Source organism: Physeter macrocephalus, chromosome 10 (assembly GCF_002837175.3).
Source record: "Physeter macrocephalus isolate SW-GA chromosome 10, ASM283717v5, whole genome shotgun sequence".
Lineage (NCBI taxonomy): Eukaryota > Metazoa > Chordata > Mammalia > Artiodactyla > Physeteridae > Physeter > Physeter macrocephalus.
This window is the reverse complement of record NC_041223.1, coordinates 69,811,817-69,838,608: the sequence shown is the minus strand read 5'-3', so window position 1 is coordinate 69,838,608 and position 26,792 is coordinate 69,811,817. Positions and strand designations below refer to the sequence as shown.

Genomic DNA, 26,792 nt, shown 5'->3' with positions numbered 1-26,792 from the left:
CTACTAGCTTACTGTATGACATTTGACAAGTACTTTTTCCCTAAGCCCGTTTTCTCTCCTGTAAACTGGGGATAAAATATAGTACCTATTCCTTAGAGTTGTTTCGAGGTTCAAATGAGATAATTCATGTAAAGAACAGTTCGTGGCACATATGTGCTTGATAAATAGCCACAGTTCTTTCTGTGTGTGAGCGCAGTGCGGGGAGATGAGGAATTTCTATCAACACAGACCTAGCAAAATACACTGTATGTTGCAGAGCTGTTTCACTTTCTCCCTTTGAGACGCAAGCCTCCTCCTTTGCTTTCTTCTCGGTATCAGGCACTGTTTCGTGATCCCAAAGTCCCACAGTATGAAATCAGTAACATTTCCAATGTGCAATTACGGATTTATGGACAACTTTTTATACGTTAAGAGGCCAATTTCAGTAAGTCACTCCCTTAATTTTTACTCCGACTACCATGGCTAATGAGCAGCGTTTCTCACCCGAGTTAATGAAAAACAACGTGAGCAACACTTCATCAAATGTAATTTAAATGTGGACTGGTTTTCTTTCCGACTGCGACGAATGTAACCCCTACCGTGCACTCTGAAATCTTAAAATTAAAAAAAAAACAATAATAATGCTATTATGTTGGGCTTGAAATAAGTACGTCCCCAAGGTCAGTGGCCGAGGGAGTAGGTGTCAGTGGCCTTGATGCTTCCCGATTCTTTCTCCCTGGTTCCCGCCCCCATCCCCATCCCCATCCCCATCCCCATCCCCAAGATTCAGCCTAGATCTAGCCATCAGACCACCGCCTTCAGGGTAAGGTGCGGGGGTGAGGAAGAAGAGTGGGTAGGGGGGTGGGGCAGGTGGAACAGAAACGGAACTTCATTGTTCGCGGGACTGACTCTTCCTGAAATAGCCCGATGGCAGCGCCTGCGCAGTGCGCGCTCTTTGTGCCGGGCTGCAGCAAGCGGGTTGTTTGTGTGTGCCTCTTCCAGGCGGTGGAGGCGGAGCCAGAGGGGCGTGGCCTCCCCATCGCATTCTGATTGGGCTTTCTCAGAGAGGTGGGCGGGGTAGGGCGGAGCTTCCGATAACAACACTCGGAGCGGAGGCTCAGGCTATTTGTTGCTGCGCCGCCACCGCCCGACTCATGGTATGTTCTTTTCTCGGGCTCTGTTAGCAGCAGCCGCCGCCGCCGCCGCCCTGTGATTTCTGGCCTTATCTCCTCCTTCTACTCTTGCTGAGCCACTTTTCCTCGTAGTGCTATGACCGTCGTTTCTGTCCCACAGCGGGAGCCGCTTGTTCTGGGCGGCCGCCTTGCGCCCATGGGTTTTTCCGCCCGCGGTTACTTCGGGGCCCTCCCGATGGTTACCACTGCTCCGCCGCCTTTGCCCCGGATCCCGGACCCACGGGGGCTGCCCCCCACTCTCTTCCTCCCTCACTTCTTAGGGGGAGACGGTCCCTGTCTGACCCCTCATCCTCGCGCCCCGGCACCTCTGCCCAACTGCAGCCTCGCCACGGCGGGGGGCACCCCTCGGGCAGCACCAAAGAAGCGGCGAAAGAAGAAGGTGCGGGCCAGCCCATCGGGGCAGCTTCCCAGCCGCTTCCACCAGTACCAGCAGCACCGGCCGAGCCTGGAGGGCGGGCGGAGCCCCGCGACGGGCCACGGCGGAGCGCAGCAAGTCCCGGACCAGGCCCAGGCCGCCGCCTGGGCCCCGGCTCCTGCGACCGCAGCTCGAACTGAGGAAGCGAGCCCTTTCCCTGGCTCGCTGCCGATCGCGGCGCCCGGCCAACCCTCGTTCAATAGAGAGGTAAGGGCCGCGAGTGGGACGGGGGGACCGCTGGCGTGCCGGCCCCTAGACGGCCACAGCCCGGCCGTGAGGTTTGGAGCCCTGCACTCTGGGGTCGGGAAGGGAGGGGCCGGGTTGAGGGTTGAGGGACGGTTGTTTACTCGGGAGGGAAGTTTCCGTGACGCCCGCTTCGTTCTTGCTTGGGGGGGGGGGGCGGGGAAGGGGAGAAGGGGAGGCCAGCGCTGGCGCTGCTGATTGGCTCCGGGGAGTCGGCCAATGAGAGGAGCGGCTGCGCCCCAGCAACAGCCCGGATTTAGAAGGCTGGCGGCGTTCCAGGGGGTTTCGGCGTTCTGGGCGCGGGGGGAAGTGGGGGCGGGAGAAGGAAGGGACCCGCGGGAGGCTGACGTCAGCGCGCGCTACGTGCGGAGCGCTTCGGCGCCCATGAAGGAGGCGAGTCGGGGGAGGGGTTGGGAGCGCGAGGGCGCGGGCCCGCTGGCGGCTTCCCGACCTTTGGCAGCGCCAAGACTCGTCGGGACGCGCGTACGGTCTCTCGCCACCCGGTGTGGGATTTGCCATGGGGCGGCAGCCGCCCGCTTCCGGTTGACTTTTTGCTGAGTTGTGAGGTGCCCGGTGTGGGGCGCCGCTCCTCGCGGGGCCGACCTACTTAGCTGTGCTTTTCAACTTCGAAAGTTGGCAGGAGCGACGGCAGAGCTGTTGCCTCTTTGAAGCGATAAGTTCTCTGGGCCAGTCTATCAGATGAACGGAATTTACTGCGCATCCTCACGGTGTACTGTGCCAGGCTTTCTTAGCGGAAGGTAGTTTTATTGCTTGTGTCCAGAATGATGAAGTTTCCGAAAGAAGAGTTCCCAAATGAATTGACGATATGCTGCCCAGTTGCTATTGGACTAGGATAAAATTGATTAAAACTTAAACGGTATTAAGTGGCTATATTACTTGAAGTAACCTTTGTATCAAAATAAAACATTTTGACTTGAATTTCAAAAACCTTCATAATAATAATGAAAATAAGTTACTGACATTTGAAAGAATATTGATTTGAGAGATTTCAAGCTTATCTAGCTGTGCCCTTGCAAAAACTTAAATTTGTCCACCGTGATTACTTAAATTTTGTATACGTTCCTTTCAGTTCCACGGCTCTTCTGTAATATTAATGATACTGTAAAAGCGAGTTTTTGTACTTGTTTCCTAGTAAGATTCCTTTATTTTCTAGAACGGTATTAAAACCGGGGAGCTTTGTTGTCAGTTACCCTTTTTGACATGGATTATGTTACCTTGTGCTCCGGCTTTCTATTTGTGTCCTGGCTTCCCTACCCTATTACAAGTGTTGAAAGGGCAGTGATCGAATAGATGACCCTGTCTTACCATCTCATGGCTTCCTATAAGGATCGCTTGAGTTAGGAAAGTGACTGGAATTAAGGCAGTGAAGTTCTTGAAGCAGTTTTTAAAACAGAAAGTAGGGGGCAGGCAGAAAGCATTTTTTTCTGACTATGTATTATATGTGTAACTGGATGAGATGATAGAAAGTGGTAAGTATTTTAGTATTTAAATTTCTGAAATTTTGTTTTCACAAGCTGGGGGGGATCATTTTTAATGTGTGTACTTAGTAGCCGTTATCAAAACACTTCCTCACTTAAATCAATCTCCTAATGAAATTTCTATTCTAACATAATTTTTAAAGTACCTGTCTTAAAAGGTAAATAGTGTATCTATTAACATAGTTTTTCTTTCTAATCAACCAAAGCATTTGAAAATTTCTCTTGGAAATATCCTACTGTAAAAACGCTGACCTTTGTTAGTTAGGAAGAGGTTGTCATACATGTTTGGAATATAGCTCATTACTCTTTATAGAAAGGTGGACTTGGTTACCTTGGGTTCTTTGACATTTTAGAATCAGCACTGGTAACAGTGATGACTAACTATTTTTAGTGGTAAAATTAGATGTGTGCATATTTGGACTTCCAGGGATAAGTGCAGCAAGCATTTAATCAAGACAGTGAACTAAAGTCCAGGGGAACTTTTTAAAAGAAAATATGTTAGATATATGGTGAGGTTCATGACTGATTTTTATCATGAGACTGTATTCACTTTTATGTTCCTTGTCTTTGTAGGTTTTAAAATCAAAGATGGGAAAATCGGAGAAAATTGCCATTCCCCACGGCCAGCTTGTTCATGGTATACACTTGTGTGAACAACCAAAGATAAACAGACAGAAAAGCAAATATAACTTACCACTAACCAGGATCACCTCTGCAAAAAGAAATGAAAATAACTTTTGGCAGAATTCTGTTTCATCTGATATAATTCAGAAGCAGGAAAAAAAGCCTTTTAAAAATACTGAGAATATTAAAAATAAGCATTTGAAGAAATCATCATTTCTAACTGAAGTGAGCCAAAAGGAGAATTATGCTGGGGCAAAGTTTAGTGATCCACCTTCTCCTAGTGTTCTTCCAAAGCCTCCTAGTCACTGGATGGGAAGCACCATTGAAAATTCCAACCAAAATAGGGAGTTGATGGCAGTACACTTAAAAACTCTCCTAAAAGTTCAAACTTAGATTTCAGTATGTCTGTAAAACATAGCTTTTCCAGAATCCCTGGACTCTTGAAAAGCAGTGGTACAGAAATGGAAAATTACCTTGTTGCAATATACAAGGGCAAAAGATGAGTTTAAAAAATTACAAACAGCTTGTATTATATTTTATATTTTGTAAATACTGTATACCATGTATTATGTGTATATTGTTCATACTTGAGAGGTACATTATAGTTTTGTTATGAAAGTATGTATTTTGCCCTGCCCAAATGGTAGGTGTTTTGTATATATACAATGGAGAAATTTTAAGTGTGCTAAGGCACCTGAAAGACCGATTTATTTGCACAAGGTACTGAGATTTTTTTCAAGAAACAGCTGTTGAATCTCAAGGTGAAGATCTCAATGTGAACAGTTTACTAATGCACTACTGAAGTTTAAATCTGTGGCACAATCATTGTAAACATGGAGTTTGTCTATGTTTCTCTAAATTGGTTTCTGCCTTCTAATCTGTAATTACCGGAAAACTCCTATTCCCATTTTTACCAAACTTAATTTCTGGGTTTTGGTTTATATCCATTCAAATTTAAAATTTTAATGCCAACAAAATCGGTTGTAATCAAATTTTAAAATAATAATAATTTGGCCCCCCCCTTTTCAACTAGTCTTGACTCTTTGTGTGTGATTGTTTTTTCATGTTTGAATGTGTAACTAGGAGATGGATTTTAACTTTCCATTTTACTGGCTAAATGTCTATACTAATTGTACATCCTCCCTCTGAAAGCTGGAGAGTCCAATAATTTAACTCTACTACCTCTAAGGGGAGGAATTCCCCATCTCATGAATGGAAATGGTTGTGGGCAAAAGTAAAGCTGATTAGCTTATAGCTTAGAATATGTGTTTATTTTTTGAGCTGTTTCATAAAATACCATTTGACTTACCACATATTTACAATGAAAGAAAACGGCACTTGTTTGATTTGCAAAATTTATACTGATACTGAATGGGATACTTGAATCAAAGCAAATAATAATTGATGTTAAAATATTAGATGGAGACTTTGGAATCTCAAGCTTGCTTGAAGTTATGGCAGCATATGTATTTTTACTTTAAAATTGAAACTTCTACTCAATAGTGTATCTATAAAGTCTATTCCAGTAAGAAATTGTAGAACACAGTTTTCCCCATATAGTTTTTCGTTATTTTATACAAGGCCAAAGTTTATGCCAGATAATACAAAGGAAAAAGTAATTGGTAATGAGTAATTGGTCAATATTTAGACGTGAAAAAGTAAAGGTGTTCAGAGGCTATATATGATCCTGTAAGGTAGTATAGATGAGAAAAGTGCTACCATCCTGAGGAAGAAATAAATGAGCCTTAAGTCTCAACTTCTTGTATCATTTTGGTTCACACAAGAAGGAAGGACACCTAACCTTACTTAGGATCACTATTGACTTAATAAGCAATGCCAGGATGGCATGATGACTTGTTACAGCCACCTCAAAATCTGAGAATTTATTTTTTTTATTATTTTTTTGCGGTACGCGGGCCTCTCACTGTTGTGGCCTCTCCGTTGCGGAGCACAGGCTCCGGACGCGCAGGCTCAGCGGCCATGGCTCACGGGCCCAGCCGCTCCGCGGCATGTGGGATCTTCCCGGACGGGGCACGAACCCGTGTCCCCTGCATCGGCAGGCGGACTCGCAACCACTGCGCCACCAGGGAAGCCCGAGAATTTCTTAATAGATGTGGTCACTATACAGCCTGTCAACACCCCAACCATTTTTCTTGGCACTGACAGTAACATGCTTTGTTCTTAAATGGATTTAGAGAAAGTTAACTTCATTTACATATAGGTATATATAGATGGAGTTTTAAAAAGCACTTAGAGAAACTAAGATACAAGTGCACTCTCGACCTTGTAGAAGATAAGACTATTTTTTAGCTAAGAGAAGTGTTAACACACTGGTAAAGAGGATGGTTAAATTTTTTAAAGGATGATGTAAGGAAATAGGTTGTATTATAAAGTAATAGATTTTATAGTTTGAAGAGTGGTTGAAATAGTCTACAGATACATTTAGTGAGAAGGCGTTAAATTTAAAAGTTGAATAGTTTTGGTATTAAACATTTAGCAGCCTGTCTTAGTCCCTTTGGGCTGCTGTAACAAAATACTAGACACTTAAGTAGCTTATAAACAAATTTATTTCTCAGTTCTGTAGGCTGGGAAGTCCAAGATCAAGGCATCAGTGGATTTGGTGTCTAGTGAGATCCCAGTTTTAGAGGTTCATAGATGGTGTCCTTTTGCTGTGTATGCACATGGCAGAAGGGGTGAGGGAGCTTTCTGGGGCTTCTTTTATAAGGGCACAAATCCCGTTCATGAGGGTTCCTGCCCTCATGTCCTATTCACTTCCCCAAGTCTCTACCTCCTAGTACTGTCACCTCGGGGGTTGTGTTTCAAAATAGGAATTCAGATCATAGTGCAGCCCAGTTATTCAGCCATTATTTTTCTATTGGAGTGTCTTGAAATATCTCCTCCAATGTTCCTGTAATTTGTGTTGTTTTGTGGGTGTATAGAGCACACTTTGTGTTTGCAGTTACCAGCTCCAGGGCTAAACTTTAACTAATGGTCTGGTTGAAAAATTACCATTGCAAAGGGGTAAAAGCTTTGTAACTGTAGTATGTGAGTGGAAAAAATTGTTCCATGCAGTGGCACTTCCCTATAAAACAAATACCAATATGTGGTTTAGTATTTTATACTGAAGTTGCTTTTAAGTGAATTTGTACAATTTGATACTGAGTTTATTCAGCTCATACCACTGATGTAGTGAGACTGTATAGAAAGCTGCTTTTATTTGCATTAATCTTGGTGCTAATTAGTGTCCTTGTAGGAAGATAAAGGGAAAAGAAGGTAATAAAAGACCAAATTACAATATTAACAGATTGACAGGAGCCATTCTTTTCAAACTTAAAGGTGGTTTGTAAGTTAAAATACAGATTTTAGGGTGGTTTGTAAATTTAAAGACTAGAATGTGTTAGGCAAGTAATCTACATTTTATCAGGACAAGCATTCAGGTTTTTAGGCAGTACTATGTAATTACCCCTTTCCTTCACAGATTTTAATACAAAGCTAGTACGAATGTGGGACTTGAATGGGATCCAGTCTTGCTATACTTGGGGAAAACCATTTGCATTTCTTTTGCGTAGTACCTGATTTTAAACTATCTCAAAACTCCCACAGTATTTGCTTTTGTCTTTATCTGCCTTCTTTAAAAGCCCTGACTCAACTTTTGGTGTTGAGAGGAGCGGCCCCAGGCCCCAGGCCCTGCTTCTGCCCCTCAGCACTAGGGCCCAGGATGGACCTGGGAAGGAGGGCATGGTAGGCACCCACCCAAGCCAAAGAAGTTACGATTATGAGGAGCTGTGGATGTGGTGGATAAGCTACACCCCTCCAAGGCCTTGTCCCTCGCCTCCCAGCATGTCCTCAAGTAAAAGCATTTCAATGTCAGGCGAAGGTTAGGGCTGTCCTAGCTCAAAGCCACCGACCTCTGCCCTATTCCTGGTTTCTTCCAGAAACGGTGCTTGGGGAGAGAACCATAATTATGAAATGGTTTGAGATTACCAAAAAACGCAGAGCATGTGTTTGAGTGTGGGAGACTGGTTTTGTGATTAAGGAGGACTTCAAAAGGTGGTTTAAAGAAAGGCAGCCAAATTTTGAGTGGGGATATTAAGCAATCAGTTATAGAAAGGAAGGGAAAGGGTTTGAGGTTGCAAAGGAACTTCTATTTGATACTGGTATTTTGTATGAGTCTTCATTCCGGCTCACGTAAATGCAAATATCTTCCTTACAAATAGATGGGAAATCTCATTTTAGGAGTTAAGGCCATAGTTCAAAATTCCCCCAATTGGTAGTCACCAATTTTAGCTTTTTTTTTAAGTAAATTTACTTATTTATTTTTATTTTTTGTCTGTGTTGGGTCTTCGTTGCTGCACGCGGGCTTTCTCTAGTTGTGGTGAGTGGGCTTCTCATTGCGGTGGCTTGTCTTGTTGCGGAGCACGGGCTCTAGGCACACGGGCTTCAGTAGTTGTGGCACGCGGGCTCAGTAGTTGTGGCTCGCGGGCTCTAGAGCGCAGGCTCAGTAGTTGTGGTACACGGGCTTAGTTGCTCCGTGGCATGTGGGATCTTCCCGGACCAGGGCTCAAACCCGTGTCCCCTGCATTGGCAGGCGGATTCTTAACCACTGCACCACCAGGGAAGCTCAATTTTAGCTTTTTTAAATAACGTGTTGTAAATATTACTACTAATGGGTTGGCCTAGGTGAGTTCTGACATCTCCCAAATCAGTCTCATGATTCCAGCAAACGGCTCATTTATGCACGTTTGATAACACATTTCTGCATATTATAAAAATCCTAACAATGACACTAATATAGAGTCCCTGTCTTGGATAAAACTGCTTCAACCACCCCTTCCCTCCTTGTTTGAAATATCTGTTCTTTTGTGTCATTTTTGAGCAGCATGTCTACAGTTTAGTGTGGCGGGGGATTAAGTGTGAAGTATGTTCAGGAGATAGTTGACCCCTGAACAACACAGGTTCAAACTGAGCAGGTCCGCTTACACACAGATTTTTTAAAAATAGTAAATACTACAATACTACATGATCCATAGTTGGTTGAATCCGAGGATGTGGAACCTTGGATGTGGAGGAATCACGGACACAGAAGTCAGACTATAATTTATATGCATATTTTCAACTGCAAGGGGTTGGTGCACCCAACCCCTGAGTTGTTCAGGGGTCAGCTGTACAAGGATAATTGGCAGAGCTAAAAGTTAACAGCGTAGGTGGGTGAGGAAGAAATGATGGCCATAAATGAAATACAAGCTTACCCTACAAGAAACGTTTTTAGAGGAGGTAAAAACAAAAGTCATTGTCTCTTCCAGCAGGTGGCCACTAATGCTGGTGAGTAGGGATTGTCTAATTGGGAATCGGGACACCTATTAGAAGTAGCATTGAGTTGGGGCCTTAAAATATTCAGTTGTATCTGACATGCAAAGAAGAGTTGAATACATTGTCAGAGATAAAAGTTTTAGCAGTGTTATGAAAAGATGTGGAATACCCAGTAGCTTAAGAGAAGTGCAGGGAAGGAAAATTCACTGTCTTGAATGGTGTATTGGGGTAGTAACATGAAGGGCTTTGAATGTCATCCTGAAGAGTTTCAACTTTATTCTATAAGCATGGCAGAGTCACCAAAGGCTTATAAGCAAGGTAACGAGATTCCTGCTTCAAAGAGAAAACTGGTGAAAATACAGAGAACAGTTTGGAAAGGGAAAGCTTGAGACATGAAAGCCACTTGAGGATATTTCAGTGGTTTAAAAAAGAGCCTTAAAGGACATTATCAGAGGGTATACAGGGGCATGGACTTACTTGGGAGATATTTTGGAGGTAGAATTCAGAATTCAGCAACTGAATGAAGGGTAAGAAAAGAATTTTTAAATTGAGCAATCAGGAAGATAAAACCAGCAATTAGGGAACTCTGGAGGGGGTTGAAATTATAGAGGAAGATAATTTTGATTTGCATGTTGAACTTCGAGATGCATGTAGGATATCCACGTGGAAACACACAGCAAGTAGAAGATAGGTCAGGTCGAGAGGTACAGCTTTGGTAATAGTGCACAGAAGCACTATTTACAACATGAATATGGAACTGAAATATTTTGTCTTCCTATATTCTTTTTTCCCTCACTGGGTTTAACACCTTTACCAGTACTCTTGACCTCATCCTTTCTGCCTCCTATGGACCCTCAACTTCATCTATGATAGTAAATTAGTTGTTGAACTGAAAGTATTTCCTCTGAAAGTGTTAAATGGTGGTTAGTTATTACTGACCTGTAAAAGTCTATGTTAGTGGACGGTTCTAATGTTAAGTTCTGGATTCAGACAGCAGGGGCCCAGCTGCTGAAAAGGAGGAACAAAGTTTCCTTCCCTTAGTCCAAGTTTTGACACTGGGTAAAACTGATCTTTTAACATTCTGTATCTTTTTGTAAATCTCTCCCCTTCTAATGACCATCCCATCATATTGCTGAATACATTATCCTTTATTTAGAGAATGGAAGGCCCCCAAATCCCATGCACTCTATGCAGTTGATATCTGCTTCAGGTTGAGGGAATCAAACATATGTACTTATACTTGGGTATGAGAGGCTGAGAGTCTCATCATCTTCCTCTATATACTTAAAATTTTGAAGGACATTGCAGAATGAAAACACTTAAAAATCACAAGCCTGCTCTTTCAGCCCTGAGCTATCCATAAATCCTTCAAAGACTCCCAAATACAAGTCTCCAAATGGGAAAGGGTGTGTCTGTGCTGAGATGAGATGGTGTAGGAAGCAGGATTGTTGTAGGCACAAATCGTGTAGTTCAGGAGCTACTTGTTTTTGTATCTGAAGGGAAATTTGAGAGTACATTTTATACAGTGCTATTTATAAAAACTCATAAAAATTAATCTTTGAAAGAAACTTTCCTGAAAATTTTAGATAGGATTCTCTGAAGGTGTGGGGTGGATAAAGTTCTAAGATTAGGGATGATCTATTTTATGGTTGAACTAAACCCTTTGTCTTTATATTTCTTGGATTAGATTGTCTTGAATTAATCTGAGTTTTCGGATTAAGTTACTTTTCATATCCTTGGCAATTCTCTTGGAGTTCTAAATTAAATGTGCTAAAATGTATGAGTAATATTCCTAACACCCAGGAATTGTATTTGCCAAACGTAAACTTGTGAATTACAATTTAAGACTTATAGAAGGTGTTACATTTACTGTGGGTTCACCGTCAAGATCTTAGAATTCATTTTCTAAAGCAGAGTTTAGAGTAATGTTTCCTTAGTGTAGAACTGGTGACACAAATTTAAAGTTCCCTCTGTTAGAGGAATAGTTTATCATAGATGATGTGGCATTAATTACAGTCTCTGAATTAAGTAATGGTAGGAAGGGGAAAAACGGGGGAATTGGCAGAAAGCAACCTACATGGATAATCATGGAAAATCAGACGCACATTTGTCAAAGGAGGCTACAGGTTCTATTCAAGCTCTATTTAATTAGAAGAGATCATATATCTTGAATGTATAATAGCTTAAAAGACGAAATGACATTCTTAGACAATAACGTTGAAAACACTTCATTTCTCTGGTCATTCATACAATGATAATTTTAATGCATGTGTAAGAAAGGATCCAGGAAAGTTAAGTAATTTTTCCCAGTCTACTACATAAAGTCGCAGGAAAATGTGGTATTTTATATATGACTGTAAAGATAATAGATACTAATCAGACTCCTCCAAAACTGGTCATATATATATAGCTACTCCTAAATTATTAGATAGTTCCATTGTTCTAAGATTAGAGATTAACCTGATTAGTTGTCAAAACGGAATTACAAATGTGTTCTTAAGAGTCTAGAATCTTGAGGAGGGGATGGCAGGTAGAAGACATTTTGATGACTTTTATTTCCAACATGGAAATGTTTGATTTAACTGAACTCAAAACTGCCTTCTAACAGTTAAGATCTTTAAACAGCAAGATCTTTATTATTTCACTCTATTTGGCAACATGGAATCAGAGGGCTTTGATTCTTCCTACCAAAACCTTGGAGAGATCTACAATTTGGGGGATCTTCTTGCTATAATAAGGGCTTTCAACCATCTCTTCCAACGTTGAAATTGCCCTTACTCTTTTCAAGTGATCAGACACTAAGGGCTCTCAAATTTTAAAACAAAAGGATTAACATCAAAGATTGGATTACCCTTTTCCATCAGCCTTCCAAGGGTCCTAGTCACTGTGCATTCAGTCCAGTCTCCTTAACCATTTGTGTCTGTTTCTTAGGTTACTGTAAATCATCTGATGTTTGAAGCCAGATCCTGAATTTCAAAACTAATAGAATTATGTTTACAAAAGATATTCAACCAAGATTTTTGATCACTCTTTAGCTAATTGGAATAGCCCACTTATGAACGTTCCAATTTTCAAAAATTTACTATATTTTAAATTCAAAATAATTGAGGAAAAGATGGATGGAAATATATGTGATAAAACAAGCATAACTTAACTGTAGAATCTACGTAGTGGGTATATGGGTGTTCATTGTAAGATTACTTTCTTATTAAAGATTTTTACAACAAAATGTTAACAGAATTCGGGAAAGTTAACGCTGCTTTACTAGTTCACTCCAACATTACACAGAAGTTGAGTATTTGCCAATAATTCCAAAAGCTCACTTACATGTAACATTAAGCACAAATAAGTCAGCCTTTTGATGTAAACTTTGAATCTCCTGTTTTTTCTTTGCACTTTCAACTAGGCTGGTTAGTTGCTTATAACACTTCTAAAACAATAGAACAACTCTAGTCAATGACTGAAATACCAAAGCCATTGTAAATAAGAACTGAAAGATTAGAGAAAGGATACTGTATTTAAGCATTGTCTTATTTGGGAAATGTGACAGTTGACATTTAATGTTAATGTTGAAATAAATGTTAAAGCTTGAAGAAACTTTAATTAGGAGAGGATGAAGAGGTAGGTGGAGACTATAAAGATTCTGAAGGGCATTTATAATAACTGCCCATGGTTTGAGGGGAAAGTTAAAGAATTATCTAATGTGGAATAACTTGAACTTCAAGTAGCGTAAGGAAGTGTGTCTGTCTGAGATTCCCAAAGAACGGGGATGGCCGAAGGGCTGGTTAGCACTGAGGTGACCAGGAGGTAAAAGCAAAGCAGGGTGCAACTCTTAACACTTGGTTGGCTCCTACTCTTTAAAGCCTTTAATGCTGAATTAATATCAGTGGAGTTAATGGAAAGTTAAAAGCATTTAAAATTATTCCTTAAGTGTAGTTCCACTTTCCATGATAGATATTCATGTAAAAACACCAGGTAGATAAAAGGTTGACAAAAGTGCAGTCACCAAAACCTCTTACAGTATCAGTTATATTTGACTACGGAAAGGCAGCTAAGAGCACCTCATACAGGTGCTTTTCATGTATATTTTATTTTTATTTTTTAATAGATCTTTGACTATAATTGCTTCACAATACTGTGTTAATTTCTGTTGTACACCAAAGTAAATCAGCCATATGCATATATGTCCCCATATCCCCTCCCTCTTGCGTCTCCCTCCCACCCTCCCTATCCCACCGCTCTAGGTGGTCACAAAGCCCCTAGCTGATCTCCCTGTGCTATGCTGCTGCTTCCCACTAGCTATTATACATTCAGTAGTGTATACATGTCAATGCTACTCACTTCGCCCCAGCTTCCCGCTCCCACCCCGTGTCAAGTCCATTCTCCATGTCTACATCTTTATTCCTGCCCTGCAACTAGGTTCATCGGTACCATTTTTTTTTATTCCATATATATGCGTTAGAATACAGTATTTGTTTTTCTTTCTGATTTACTTCACTCTGTATGACAGACTCTAGGTCCATCCACCTCACTACAAATATGAGATATTTTAGAATAAAAATTCAGCTACATTTAACATTTTAAGGCCAAACTTTTAAGGTTTACCGACAATGTGAATGTTAATGCTTTTCCTTAAGGTTCTTATGAAATTATATAAATATTTTACATCGTGTTAAAATAAATTTAAGTAACATTCCATCTCATTTTTATTTATTTATTTATTTATTTTCAAACCCTTGTGTCAAGGGTTGACTTTCAATAGATCGCAGCGAGGGAGCTGCTCTGCTACGTACGAAACCCCGGCCCAGAAGCAGGTCGTCTACGAATGGTTTAGCACCAGGTTCCCCACGAACGTGCGGTGCGTGACGGGCACATCTCATTTTTAAAATGTAAGAATGCCCTGAAGGGTCAGACCGGTTACACAGCTTATGTCGATTTTGAAAAAAGGTCTTCAACAGAGTAGTTTTTCTCAAGGTGTAAAGTGGTATTCCCACAAAGCAGACACCGCCTCACAAATGTCACAGGAATGGCTCTTAACTTCCCCCACAAAAAAATCCATTGAATTTTTCTTAGTATTGAAAAAAAAATAGGCTATCACTTGAGCCTGGAAGACTATTTTATATTGAGATTTCTGTTGAAATTAGTCAATTTAACAGCATTTTAAGTCTATACTATAAGGAGTAAGCCAAGAAAACTAGAATGTGGTTTTCCTCTATCTATGTCTATGGACCCATTTCTAAAAAGCATATAGTTCCTAGGCATTTAGTTCACAGAATTATATTCCTAAATTAGAAAAGCGGTAATTTTGCTTCTTGTTTCAATTACTTTTCCTGAGAAACTGCTCATCCTACACAAGCTGCAATACATAAGATCAAACAGTAATGAACATGCAATCAATCCACTTCTAGCACAAAGCACTGATTACTGGCTAGATATTCTCTCATCTGGAGAGACTGACCCTTTAAATTTTCTGTCTGCATTCTGAAAGAACCTGAAACCTAACATTCCCTAAGATATTCCTGATTTTAATTTGTAACGTTACTAGTTTGTAAACTTACAGGTAGGCTGAATACGGTGTTTTGAAACATGTGAACCAAACATATGCTTAAAATCACATAATACATTTAAAACATTAACCCACTGAGCATCCATCTATCTCCACAAGTTGATACTATTTCTTTTCATAAATTCAAAATTGTGGTACATTCCTAGAACATAAGATTCAAGAAAGACTAATCATATAACCCTTTCCCCAAAATAAAATAAAAACATTATACCTTTTTTTGGGGGAAAATACTACTGATGTGGTATAGTATCATATGTATATTTTTAAATTCAGTCTTTCCTCACGATTCCTTTAAATAAAAAATGGTATTTGTCATTATTGTAAAGTACTGTCTTAACTTGAATGAAGTTGAATCAACCTGGAATATCTAACACTTCTATAAGGGAATATTATATTTCTAAATAGGTTTTTGACTATAATATCTTTATGCTTAATTTGCTTAATTCTTTTCAAAAGATGTACCCAATTTAATTCCATAATCACGGTCAATCCATCAATTACAGTCCATTCACCTTCTCTGTGGGCTGTCCCAGCTCTATTGTGTTCCTGGGATGGGATCAGTGCATTAGGGGCATTCTCTAAGCGGTGGGGGCCAGGCCCTAGCCCAGTCAGGAATGAAGTGCTTACTCCCCCAAGGCTGTCTATGTGAGGCAATGGGGCCTTGCCTAGGATGCACAAAGCTGTGGTTAATTTGCTTAATTTTAAGAGCATCTTTTTAAAGGTACATGATATAAAATTTCCAGAGGGCCTAAATTGACATGGTTAGATCAATGCCAGAGCTAATGTTATGATCCTCCCTAGTTTCATCAAGGGAGTAATTTAGATGCTAAGTTCATAATCTTCATTTAATACTTAAATTTTTCTAATCAAACATATGAGTTTTGAGACTAATATCCGTATGTCTCACTGAACCACTGGTCTTTAAAATACCAAGAGTCACGGACTTGTTTGAATATCTACAGGACCTAGATCTGAAGCTTCGGTTTCATGATACCAGATTAAGATCTTCTGCATAAGTAGCATGTATTTATTTATACAGATACCCCAAATATTCTACCACCCTGTTTGGAAAACAAATTTAATTTTTAACTCTAAATAAGAAATTACAATTTTAATGTAGTATAGAAGAATTATAGAAGTATTTCTAAACGCTTCTTCCTTTAAACTTCGACTAATTTTGCTTCATGCAATGGAATTGGAATAAAGGCAGAAATTCATATTTATTTGTAATACAACAGCATGTCTTAGAATAGTCGTATCTCAGATAACATATAAAGTCCTGAAATTAGTTAATATTTTACATTTAAAAATAAACAGCCCAGTGGCACAAGATTAGACCCCAGACTCCAGATAAAAAATTTGGCATATTCCCCCATTACGTTTTCAGCTACAAAATACCAGCTGCTATACAGAAATTGTGTATTATTCATGGGGAGAAAGAAACCAAGCAGTCATGGTGGCCACCTTTATCTTCTTTGACATTAACTTATCCTCTATGAATCTTGAACAAATGGAGGTAGGTAGTGCCCCTACACTAAACATAAGAAGTACCTGAGTAAATACATTATCTTTAAAGGAAATGATCACAGATGTGTGATACATTTGCTTTATTTAACAATCTTACCCTAAGTATCCTCTCTTAAAAGGTCCAAGAAACAATTCTACAGCAGAAGTGAACCTAGAATAGATGTACCCAGAGGACAATTTTCCAGGATATCAGCACAACTGCCAATCAATTTCCACTCAGTCACAGAACCCATTTTCACTGAACCCTATAATCATTTCCTTTCTGAATTCTATTCTCTCCTTTTCCTCTCAATATTATCTTAGTTTAGCATATATCTGTCAAAGACTTTTCTCTTCCAAAAAGACAAGCATGGTGATCAGGGAGGGCCGTATGGAGCCCAGCCACCACCCAGCTCCAAAGTGTAATGGTTGTTGTGACCTTGTGCATGTCATTTAACCTCTCTGTGTCTCACTTACCTTATCTGCAGTGGTACTGACCTCATAAAGCTGTTGTGATGAGTAATGTAAAACGTACAGAGCAGTGCCAAGCACACGGTAAATGATCAGAAAGTTTAAACTATTATCATTCCAGTTTTTCCATCAAACCAAACAGTATCCTCCTAAGCAGAGCAGTAATTACAGTGGAAAACCAAATCAGAGGTAAATCGAAGGATTAAGCATGTTCAGAAACACTGCCTTATTAACTTTTTACTAAGATATAATGATTAAATGTAAAGACACTATAATCAACTCCTAGTTAGTATTTGGAATAACTACATATATGTGTATGTAAACCCAAACATTTATTTAGAAGATACAAAAAAATCAGTATTTGTCTTGCTCTTTCTTCAGACTGTCCTCTCAATTTTCAATACTGCCACATACTTTTATAACTAAATTTTTATTACATTTGAACACTTCAAAGAACTATATTTTTGAAATAAATTTTGCTATGATTAGATAGAGAAAATCTACTCAGAAAGTACAGTATACATGAATTTATGGTACCTGTCCAAATATTACCAGCATATAAATTATTTTGTAAAGTTATTTCTTACACACAGGATGTAAAATGCAAAAAAAAAAATGGAATTTGTATTCAGAACAAATAGAAGCAATATTGGCTCCTATATGCTAAAAATATATGACATTTTTTTTCTAAAGCACTCTAGATACAAATATTAACTGTATGGGCCGAGAACTTTTAATTTCAATGTAATTCAACAAGGTACACAAGTAGAGCTCTATAAATATATCCCCTATAATAACCATATGCAAAACCATTTTCTCACAAATACTACCAAAACCCTCTGGAAAACGTAATCTACAAACACATTTTTAAAGAAATTCTTAGCTTTAACAACTACAAAAGCAATGAATATCAATAAAGCTATTTGGCTTAAAAAAATGAAGGGCAGTGTAATGTAAATCTCAATACTGCAAAGTTGTTTTGTGAGGAGGCAGTCTTGAGTTCCTTAATACAAGGTACTAAACATTTCCAAAAATAAATAAGACTTATTCTATACAATTTAAAGTCATCAGCTAGAGCTCTAAAAAGAAAAATTAAGCAGTAGATGAAAAGTAGGTATGCAGAATTAATGGTATAAAGTATGATTTTTATACAAAATGTACCACTCTTCAAATGCGTAAGGCTTGATATGAATTTTTTGGACTGAGTGTTGCACATCATTTTTAGAGCAGTCGCAAACCATTCAAAATTCAGAATTTTTATAACGTTTCGGTATTTCTGAAGTGAATAAATATGGTATAGTATGCAATTTAATGTCAACTTATCTATACTGTTCCACCCAGTAAAAATAAAACCTTTTTTGAGCTCAGGAAAGAATGTATCTTTTGAACGCTTTATCTCTCTATAAACTCTACTTTTAGAAATGTCAGAATTTTGTAATATGAACTAATATCCATCAGGAATTGGCCCAAGTTTAAAGAGAAAACAAAAAGGAGACGTAAGATGTCAAATAGTCTTAAGTTTGCCCTATGCGATTATACAGTCATAATTACTTTTTACATGAAAGAAAAGTGCTTTAAAGTAAAAAATACTTTTGTAAAAGTTATTAGTATTATTAATACTTAACGTCCAAGTTCAATTTTCCAAATTAGTTTCATTTTATCCATTTCCTTCGAAAAGTACCCTTCTGCCACAATGTAAACAAAAAATGGTCCATAAAATGGGACATTACTCACATCATAATTTGTGGTATGGGCCCTTAAATCGAGACCAAATCTTCATTAACCCAAGCTAGAGAGATTTTATCTCTTGCACATGCCCAAAGTAATTAATATCAACTCACTTTTTCTGTAAGCCTTGAAGAATTTTTATTTAACATAATGAGAGGTTTAATAACATATTAAATACTACGTAGCACTCTTCTGTTGCTGTTCACCAACTGTTTTTATGACGGTAACTCCGAGATCTGGAATGCGATCGAAAATGAGAGTGTTTTGCTGTTTGTGCTTTAGTTTCAGAATTGGTATACCCTTTGGGAGATTTACATGGGGATCTTGCTATGGAGTCAGAATGTCTTCCATGTGATCTTGATTTTGTTCCTGAGCTAGTCTGCTTTTGAGGTGAGCTTGATTGTGATTTTCCTATCGACTTGGACCTTTTTTGCAAGGACTTGGACCTTGACCGTCCTCTAGAACCAGAATTCCTTCTTGGGGTTCTTGACTGCCTTGCTGAGGTAGATCGCCTTGGTAGTGATTTGGAGCGAGATTTAGACTGGCTGTAAGAAAATCGCCTGTGTCGGGACCTGTAAACATCCATAATATCAGAGTATATATTTCACACAAAAATAGTTAATAGGTTAGGAAACAACACTTTCAGGAACTTATATACTTTACATAACATTAGTTATGTTTTTATCGGATAAGCTAAAAGAAACAACTCTAATTTTACCATGCATGCTTCTGGTTCAAACATAAGTACAAGTCTGTAATATCTGACCAAAAGATTTTGACTTTGCTAGATATCAATATATCTTATGAGCCAGTTCTGAAAAATATATTTATTTTGCATATTTAGTCTGGGTTACATAATCCTAAGAGGTTAGAAAATCTGAAGGGAAAAAAAGAAAGAAAATATTTAAAGCTTATCAAATGTTTATAAAGACAAAAACCTAGATGGAGGACTTCTGAATCTTGCCATGACAGAGCAGCTTGTTCTAGACTAATCTTCCCATAGAAAAGAGCTATGTAAAAAAGCTAGACAACATTTATAAAACAACTGTTAAAAGGCATTGGAGAATTACCAACACAAGCAGAACTCAAGGGGTTACAAGCCATGGCTCTTTTCCTAAGACCATTTTCCAAATGCCAGCATGGGAGACTTGAGCCCAACTAGAAAACAGCTATTGGACTAAGCTGCAGAGACAGAAGTTAGAATTCAGGGCCACGAAAATGGCTAGGACTGAAGAGACAAAAATCCCAGAGGTGAGGACACCACAGGCAACCCCCAACCCCTAAGATCTGCCTACAAGTTCTCCTCAGGTCACTGGCCATCTTCCAAGTTGCACATGCACCAGATGAGACTCTAAGAGGTCAGCAGAAAACAGCAGCTGGAAGATTTAAGAACTTAGCTGAGCAAGAGGGAGGGGATATGGGGATATATGTATATGCATAGCTGATTCACTTTGTTATAAAGCAGAAACTAACACACCATTGTAAAGCAATTATACTCCAATAAAGATGTTAAAAAAAAAAAAAACAGAACTTAGCTGAAATTTTCTCAGATACACATGCTGGTGAGAAAGGCTGGAATTCAAGCCCCGCAAAAGGTCAAGGAGCCTTGAGTGACAACACAGGCTTCCAATTAAGAAGTCAGAAGGGCCTCATCCTCCAGGTTAAGGGTCATGCCCTAGGAGTAAGTGTAAAGCTGAAATGGATCAGCCTTAACAGTGCCTCAAACCAAGTCTTGACAGGATCAAGGTGATCTGCCAATGCTCTGCCTGCTAGAATAAAACAGCTTTCTTTGGAGAATCGTATCATCCAAAACCTCTATAATCTATCAACAGTAATGGTCCAACATCCAATAAAAAAATTATGAGGTATGTAAAAACAGACAAAAATGAGTAAAAGCTAAGGAAAATAAAAGACAAAAGAAAGAGACCAAAATAATTTGGATATTGGCATTATTCAGAAAATAATTTTTAAAATTACTATGATTAATATGTTCAAGAAAATAAAGGAATTCCCTGGCATTCCAGTGGTTAGGACTCTGAGCTTCCACTTCAGGAGGCCCAGGTTTGATCCCTGGTCAAGGAACTAAGATCCCACAAGCCATGCGGCACAGCCAAAAAAATACAAAAAAAAAAGAAAAGAAGAGGAAAAGACAAAGAAATAAAAAAGATGGGGAATTTAAACAATACTGGAATCTATAAAAAGAATCAATGGGACATTTTAGAACCAAAAACATGATATTCAAACTTAAAAAGTCATTAGATGGATTTAATAGAAGTCTAGATACAGCAGAATTAAGAAATAGCAAACTGGTTATTAGAAAAATATTATAGTGAAACACAATGAGAAAAGAAATTTTAAGAAATCCAGAACAGAGCATAAGAGTCATCTGGTACATACTCACGTGGCCTAAGGGAAAAACTGAATAAGGTACAAGCAATGTTTGAAGAGATGATGGCCTAGAATTTTCCAAAACTAATGAAAGGCATAATAACTCACAATTTCAAGGAACTCAGTAAACCTCAGGTAGAATAAATACAAAGAAACCTATGCTGGGCATGTCACAGTGAAATTGCTGAAAACCAAAGTCAGAGAAAAATCTGAAAATCTGCTAGAGAACAGTAGACACATTACCTTCAAAGGAGCAACATTAAGACTGACTGGATATCAGAACAATGGAATGACATTATTAAATAAAGAAAAAAACTTCCTGCCAACTTATAACTCTATCTTCAGCAAAAATATCTTTCAAAAATGAATAAAAAATGAAGATGTTTTCAGACAAACTGAGAGAATTCACTGCCATTAGACTTGTACTCTAAGAAACGGTAAAAATGCTTCAAGATGAAGGAAAATAATCCCAGGTAGAAGCATGGAACTACAGGAAGGAACAAAGAGCACTGGAAAGTATAAACATATTGATGTAGAATATATTTTAGAATAAAAGCACAGTCTTTTATTTTATTTTATTTTTTTAAAGGCACAGTTTTTTAGAAATTATTGTTTCATTCCTGTTGTAGATAGTTGTAGAAAACAAAGTGGGAAAATTGTCCTTGGGAAAAAAATTCTAACATAAGAAAAAAAAAGGATGCATATAAACACTACTACATATAAAACAGATAACCAACAAGGACCTACTGTATAGCACAGGGAACTACACTCAATATTTTGTAATAACCTATAAGGGAAAAGAATCTGAAAAAGAATATATATATATATAAATGAATCACTGTGCTGTACACCTGAAACTAACAGAACACTGTAAACTACACTTCAATAAAACTTAAAAAAAAAAGGATGCTATATTTGGACTAGGGACAATTTTAACATTCTTCAGGAATATTTAGGAGTATATACACATTCACTGACACAAATTTAACAAAGATTTATGGAATATCTGAGTAAGGGACTACTGATAAATGCTAGGGATATTAAGCATTAAGACAAAAGTCCTTGCTCCACAAAGAGTTCACAGTCTAATGATAGCAGCAAACTAGTTTTTTCCCACATCGACTAAAGGCAAAAGCAGTGACCTCTTTTTATCTAAGGTAATACACCACATACACTGAATATATTTATAGTACATGTTAGACTTATCTATATGCTGACCCATACACATACACACACATACAATCTGATCCTTATGAAACTTAAGAGCTGGGTAAGATTTGCATTCTCTATAATACAACTTTACAAATAAAAAACACTGAGGTCAGAGAGGTTAAGCAATGGTCTTATAATTAGAACAGAGCAGAACAGCATCGTCTTGCAAGAAAATGTGTTTTTTTCTTTTTTTTTTTTTTTGGATGCTCTGCATGCAGGATCTTAGTTCCCCAACCAGGGATCAAACCCAAGGCCCCCTGCAGGGGAAGTGCGGAGTCTTAACCACTGTACCACCAGGGGGTCCCCGTTCTTTCTATTCCTGATACTCCATGATGACTGGGATAACTGACACACTTCTTTTTTGTTTTTTCTCCAGCCAAGCAGTATATTTTACTGCCACTAGAAGGCAGAAAATGCTGTGAATGTTCTGGTTAATCAAGGCTCTAACGCATTTGGAAACTGTTTCTATTCTTAATGAATCAGATGGGCAATTTTTTCCTTTTCTTTTACAAACTAAGTCTTTTTCACCAAGGCCAGTAGATATTATTCAATAAATTAGGGCAGTGCTGCTTTAGGTACAATATTACATCTACTTTGATTTTTGGTTTATTAACCATTCATTAATTTATAGTAACATGAACTGTTGAACATCACTTTCTTACTATTCATGTCCTTCGTGAAGCCAGAAGCAGCACCATTGGTACTGGTGTGACTTTCCTATACACATGGCATGTAAAATTTCGTAATTTGTTCCCACATTTTAGGTTCTGTAAATATAACTTGTATTTGAGTATATCAGTGTCAAAATCTCAAATAATCAATCAGTAGGAAAATGGCTCTCCCTTAGCCATGGAACAAAATGGATTATTCTCCACAGACAGACACAAGGGAGGTTTATATTCTTACACTATCAAAGTATGATAAAAAGAATCAAATTCCAGAACACAGTATGACTGTTCCTAAATATTTCTTTACCAATCTTGGTGATGGCTCGATCCTGACCTGGGTTCTTCTGGCTTATAAAAGGAGCTTAAGGCTTCCTCCTACTTGCATGCCTCCCTCAGAATGAGCCAAAATCAAAGCATTTGATTCATACCCAAGGAGAGGGACTGAGCTGACATGTAAGATTCTAGGGCTCTGAAGAGGCCACATTTTCTAGTAATCAAGATTCTTGGGGCTTCCCTGGTGGCGCAGTGGTTGGGAGTCCGCCTGCTGATGCAGGGGACGCGGGTTCGTGCCCCGGTCCGGGAGGATCCCACGTGCCGCGGAGCGGCTGGGCCCGTGAGCCATGGCCGCTGAGCCTGCGCGTCTGGAGCCTGTGCTCCGCAGCGGGAGAGGCCACAGCGGTGAGGGGCCTGTGTACCGAAAAAAAAAAAAAAAAAGATTCTTGGATATTTCTCTCTTCCTATCTTTTCTTTCCACTTGGCTGGAGGGACTGGAGCCAGGCCACTCCACAGTCTTGTTTTTAGAACTAGGGACTTGGGGCAAAGACGCTCTGTCTAGCTCTGGTACATGTACCCTATGTTGGGCTTTTCCTTGTCTAGGCTCTTAGAGTTGAGGAATGGAAGGACTGGAGTGAAAGCAAGCAGTTCTGCAGATCATTTTTGATTTGAGGCTATGTCGTCATGGGACAGCATAGGGGTACGACATATGGCCCAGGAAAGCCAACTCTTTTTCTTTCTTTCTTTCTTTCTTTTTTTTTTGGCTGCACAGCTCAGCATGTGGGATTTTAGTTCCCCAACCAGGGATCAAATCCTCACCCCCTGCAGTGGAAGCACAGAGTCTTAACCACTGGACCACCAGGGAAGTCCCCAGGAGAGCCAACTCTTATTATTCATAGAAAGAGGATACTAGTGTAAACGCTGATCATACTTCAAGGACAGAATTCACCTTAAAATTCTACATGCCTATGAAAAAAATCACAGCATTAAAACTCAAGATAAATAGTACCTAAGTGTTTAGGAATTCAGGCATGCTAGTACAATTTCAGTTATTACTTAAATAGCTTCACCAAGTAATTAATTTCCATTGTGATTTACTATTATTCTAACAGAAACAAACTCCTAGCAGGCAAAATAGATAACTTGCAAATATCTTTTTCTGAGAAATCTACCACTTTTATGTCTTCTTCCTACAATACTACCATACTTGGAATTTATTCTTGAAAATAATCTGCCTTTTATAAATATATTGATTTACATTAACTTTAGTCAACTTCCTTTCACAGTGGTTACACTGTATTTCTTATGAGTTTTTAATTGTAAGACTTCAAGATTCTTAATCTGGGAGTTCATTTAGGAAAATTTTATTTTTTTTAAATCCTCATTTTATTTGTCAAGTATACACTTTTTAATTTTTTGTTTTTTCCTCAGTATATATTATCTTTCTACTAAAAAGGTTAAAGTTAAGTCTATCATGAAATGAAAACACTAGAAGGTATCTAATAAACCCAAGTTAAAATAACAATACATGACAAATAGAGAAGAGCATATCCTTCTACAAAAGTTGATTTTTTATGTATATTAAATAAAATGATTCTGGTGGCCTGTTTTTGAAAACTCTTTAAAATGTTTTCCATTTTAAAATTAAGAAAATTAAGTTTTCAATCCCCTTGTATTTTGTACTCACTCTTTAAGGCTATCAGACCGCCGCCTATTTCTTCCCCATGAAGAACTTCTACTTCGAGTTCTCCTTTGGCTGGGGCTTCTTGATCTCCTATGATCACTTGGAGAACAAGGGTGACGTTCTTTTGATTTCATTTGGCCTGGTGCTAGAATATGAAGTTCAAGATTTATAATTCATTACCCGAAAACCTCAATAAATAACCACTCAATAAATAAACTACTCGAATAGTATTTTCTGAAAGAATTTTAAACTAGAAAAATCTGCCATTGCTGAAACTCATTCTGCTAAATAAACAAGATCTACTATTTAGTCACACTTACTTTTGCGATCACCTTGTGCAAACTGTATTTCGATCTGACGGCCACATACCCACTTTCTATTGAGGTTATAAAGAGCATCTTCAGCATCACGAACATCTTCAAATATGACTAGCTGTTAAGGACACTTTGAACATCAGATATCAAATAAAAATATTATTTTTAAAGAATTGTTTACATGTGACATGAAATTATTAGGAAAAACAAGCTCAAGTTATTAAGCTCACATCTCTAATATAATATGAATAATCAGAAAAAAATGTCACTTATTATCAAAACAAATGCCCCATTATGATTCACAAGAGTGAATCTAAAAATAAAAAGAACAGAAACAAATCTCTATATGTTTAATGTATACATCAGTGTAGCTGTAGTATGCATGTATAATTAGAAACATGTTATGAGAAGAAGATAAGTCCAACATTGGATAGTATTATCAAATAAACTGTTTAAGACTCACTCCCTTCTCTTAGGTAAAAGATTTATCAGGTTTTTCACTGAAAAGAAATCAGCATGCAGAAATCTTTATTCTGAAATTAAAATTACTCTTTCATTAAAAGGCTTTTTAAATTAATTTAGGAGAAATTACTTATAAACAAAAGTGCACACATATAAGTGAGCTAAAACATATTCAAAACTGATTTGGTTCTTTAAAAATGATATTTCTTTGAACCTACTGCTTTAAAATACTTTTATGTTTTTATTGTTTGGGATATGATTATAAAAGAAATATATAAACAATCTGCAAACATCTGGAATTACATATATTGATTCCTAATACCCCACTAAACTCCCTTATCTATATAAATTATATATTAAACCTAAATAAATAGAAACAAATTATATAAAACGACTAAATAGTTGTATTTCAGGAGGTTGTTGCTGGCTTAACTTTTTTTTAAAATAGAAAACAGAAAAAGCTCAAGTAATGCAATACAAAATGAGACTTTGGCAATTACCTCAATGTCACTTGATCTTGAACCTTGACCTTTATTCTTTAGGGCTTGCAAGATGGACTTTATAAGAGACGCAGAACCAACAACATCAGACTTGGCTTTGATTCTGGAACTCTGAGTAAATGTAGGAAAGCCGAAGTCTCAACCTGGTGTTGGCTTTGTCTTTTGCTTGATAAAGACTTCCCCTCTTCCAGGTCTTTATATCTGTGTCCACCCTCCCTCTTTACTCCTTGATGCTTGAACTTTAGGTGCCTTTTGTCTCGCCTGCTCGGTTTATGCTTGGATTCTAGCTAACAGGTTGGTTCAAACTGAGGGGCGCTTGCCAGCTACTGTGGACTGCTTTAGATTTTCTGAGATAAAGAAATAAACACATTTAATTAGGCAATATTAATCTCATAAAATATACTCCTGAGTACATATATGTATATGCACATGTATGTAGTCTATTCACATGCACACAAGTAAAATAAAGGATATTGAACATAAGCAAATCCTCTCGGGCGGCGGGTGTAGAAGTCAAGTGGAATGTAAACGTCTACTATAGGGCCATATCGACCAAACTCACGGCGCAAGTCCTCAGGCCTGAAGTGTTTTAGAAATAAGGTAAAGAAATATGAAGAGCTGGATTAAAATATTTTGCCTACAGAAATCCAGTTGAAACCTTCAAAAGAAAGTATATTATCTGGACTAGCATTATCTAAAATTGTCTCTCACAGGAATCACCCAGGGTTTAGCAAAGAAGGAAAAAATAAAGAAAACA

The 26,792-nt window shown here is 38.3% G+C and overlaps 2 protein-coding genes across 4 annotated transcripts in view; one reads left to right on the top strand and one right to left on the bottom strand.

Moving 5' to 3' along the window:
- Positions 1 to 1,086: 1,086 nt before the first annotated feature.
- PNRC1 (proline rich nuclear receptor coactivator 1) lies at positions 1,087 to 4,985 on the top strand. The gene is made up of 2 exons (XM_007103131.3): positions 1,087 to 1,794; positions 3,903 to 4,985. Exons 1-2 carry the CDS (start codon positions 1,249 to 1,251, stop codon positions 4,344 to 4,346), a joined length of 990 nt encoding a protein of 329 aa, XP_007103193.1. The 5' UTR covers positions 1,087 to 1,248; the 3' UTR covers positions 4,347 to 4,985.
- Positions 4,604 to 26,792, bottom strand: part of SRSF12 (serine and arginine rich splicing factor 12) — a 30,300-nt gene continuing 8,111 nt past the window's right edge. Inside the window, exons 2-5 of one of the 3 annotated variants that reach the window (XM_055087626.1) lie at positions 26,510 to 26,614; positions 25,080 to 25,183; positions 24,763 to 24,904; positions 4,604 to 19,106 (exon numbers count right to left, since the gene is read on the bottom strand). In XM_055087626.1, the coding sequence (XP_054943601.1) occupies positions 18,737 to 19,106; positions 24,763 to 24,904; positions 25,080 to 25,183; positions 26,510 to 26,614 (721 nt within the window). In that variant the 3' untranslated portion in view covers positions 4,604 to 18,736. Of the gene's footprint in view, positions 19,107 to 24,762; positions 25,204 to 26,035; positions 26,119 to 26,509; positions 26,615 to 26,792 lie in introns of those variants that run through there. The other 2 variants (XM_055087628.1, XM_055087627.1) reach the window with 2 other exon arrangements.

Excerpts from the sequence above, each read along its gene's own strand:
- PNRC1 (XM_007103131.3), top strand. The coding sequence starts at position 1,249 with ATGACCGTCGTTTCTGTCCCACAGCGGGAGCCGCTTGTTCTGGGCGGC. Across the intron at positions 1,795-3,902 it reads AACCCTCGTTCAATAGAGAG|GTTTTAAAATCAAAGATGGG; the intron begins GTAAGGGCCGCG and ends TTGTCTTTGTAG.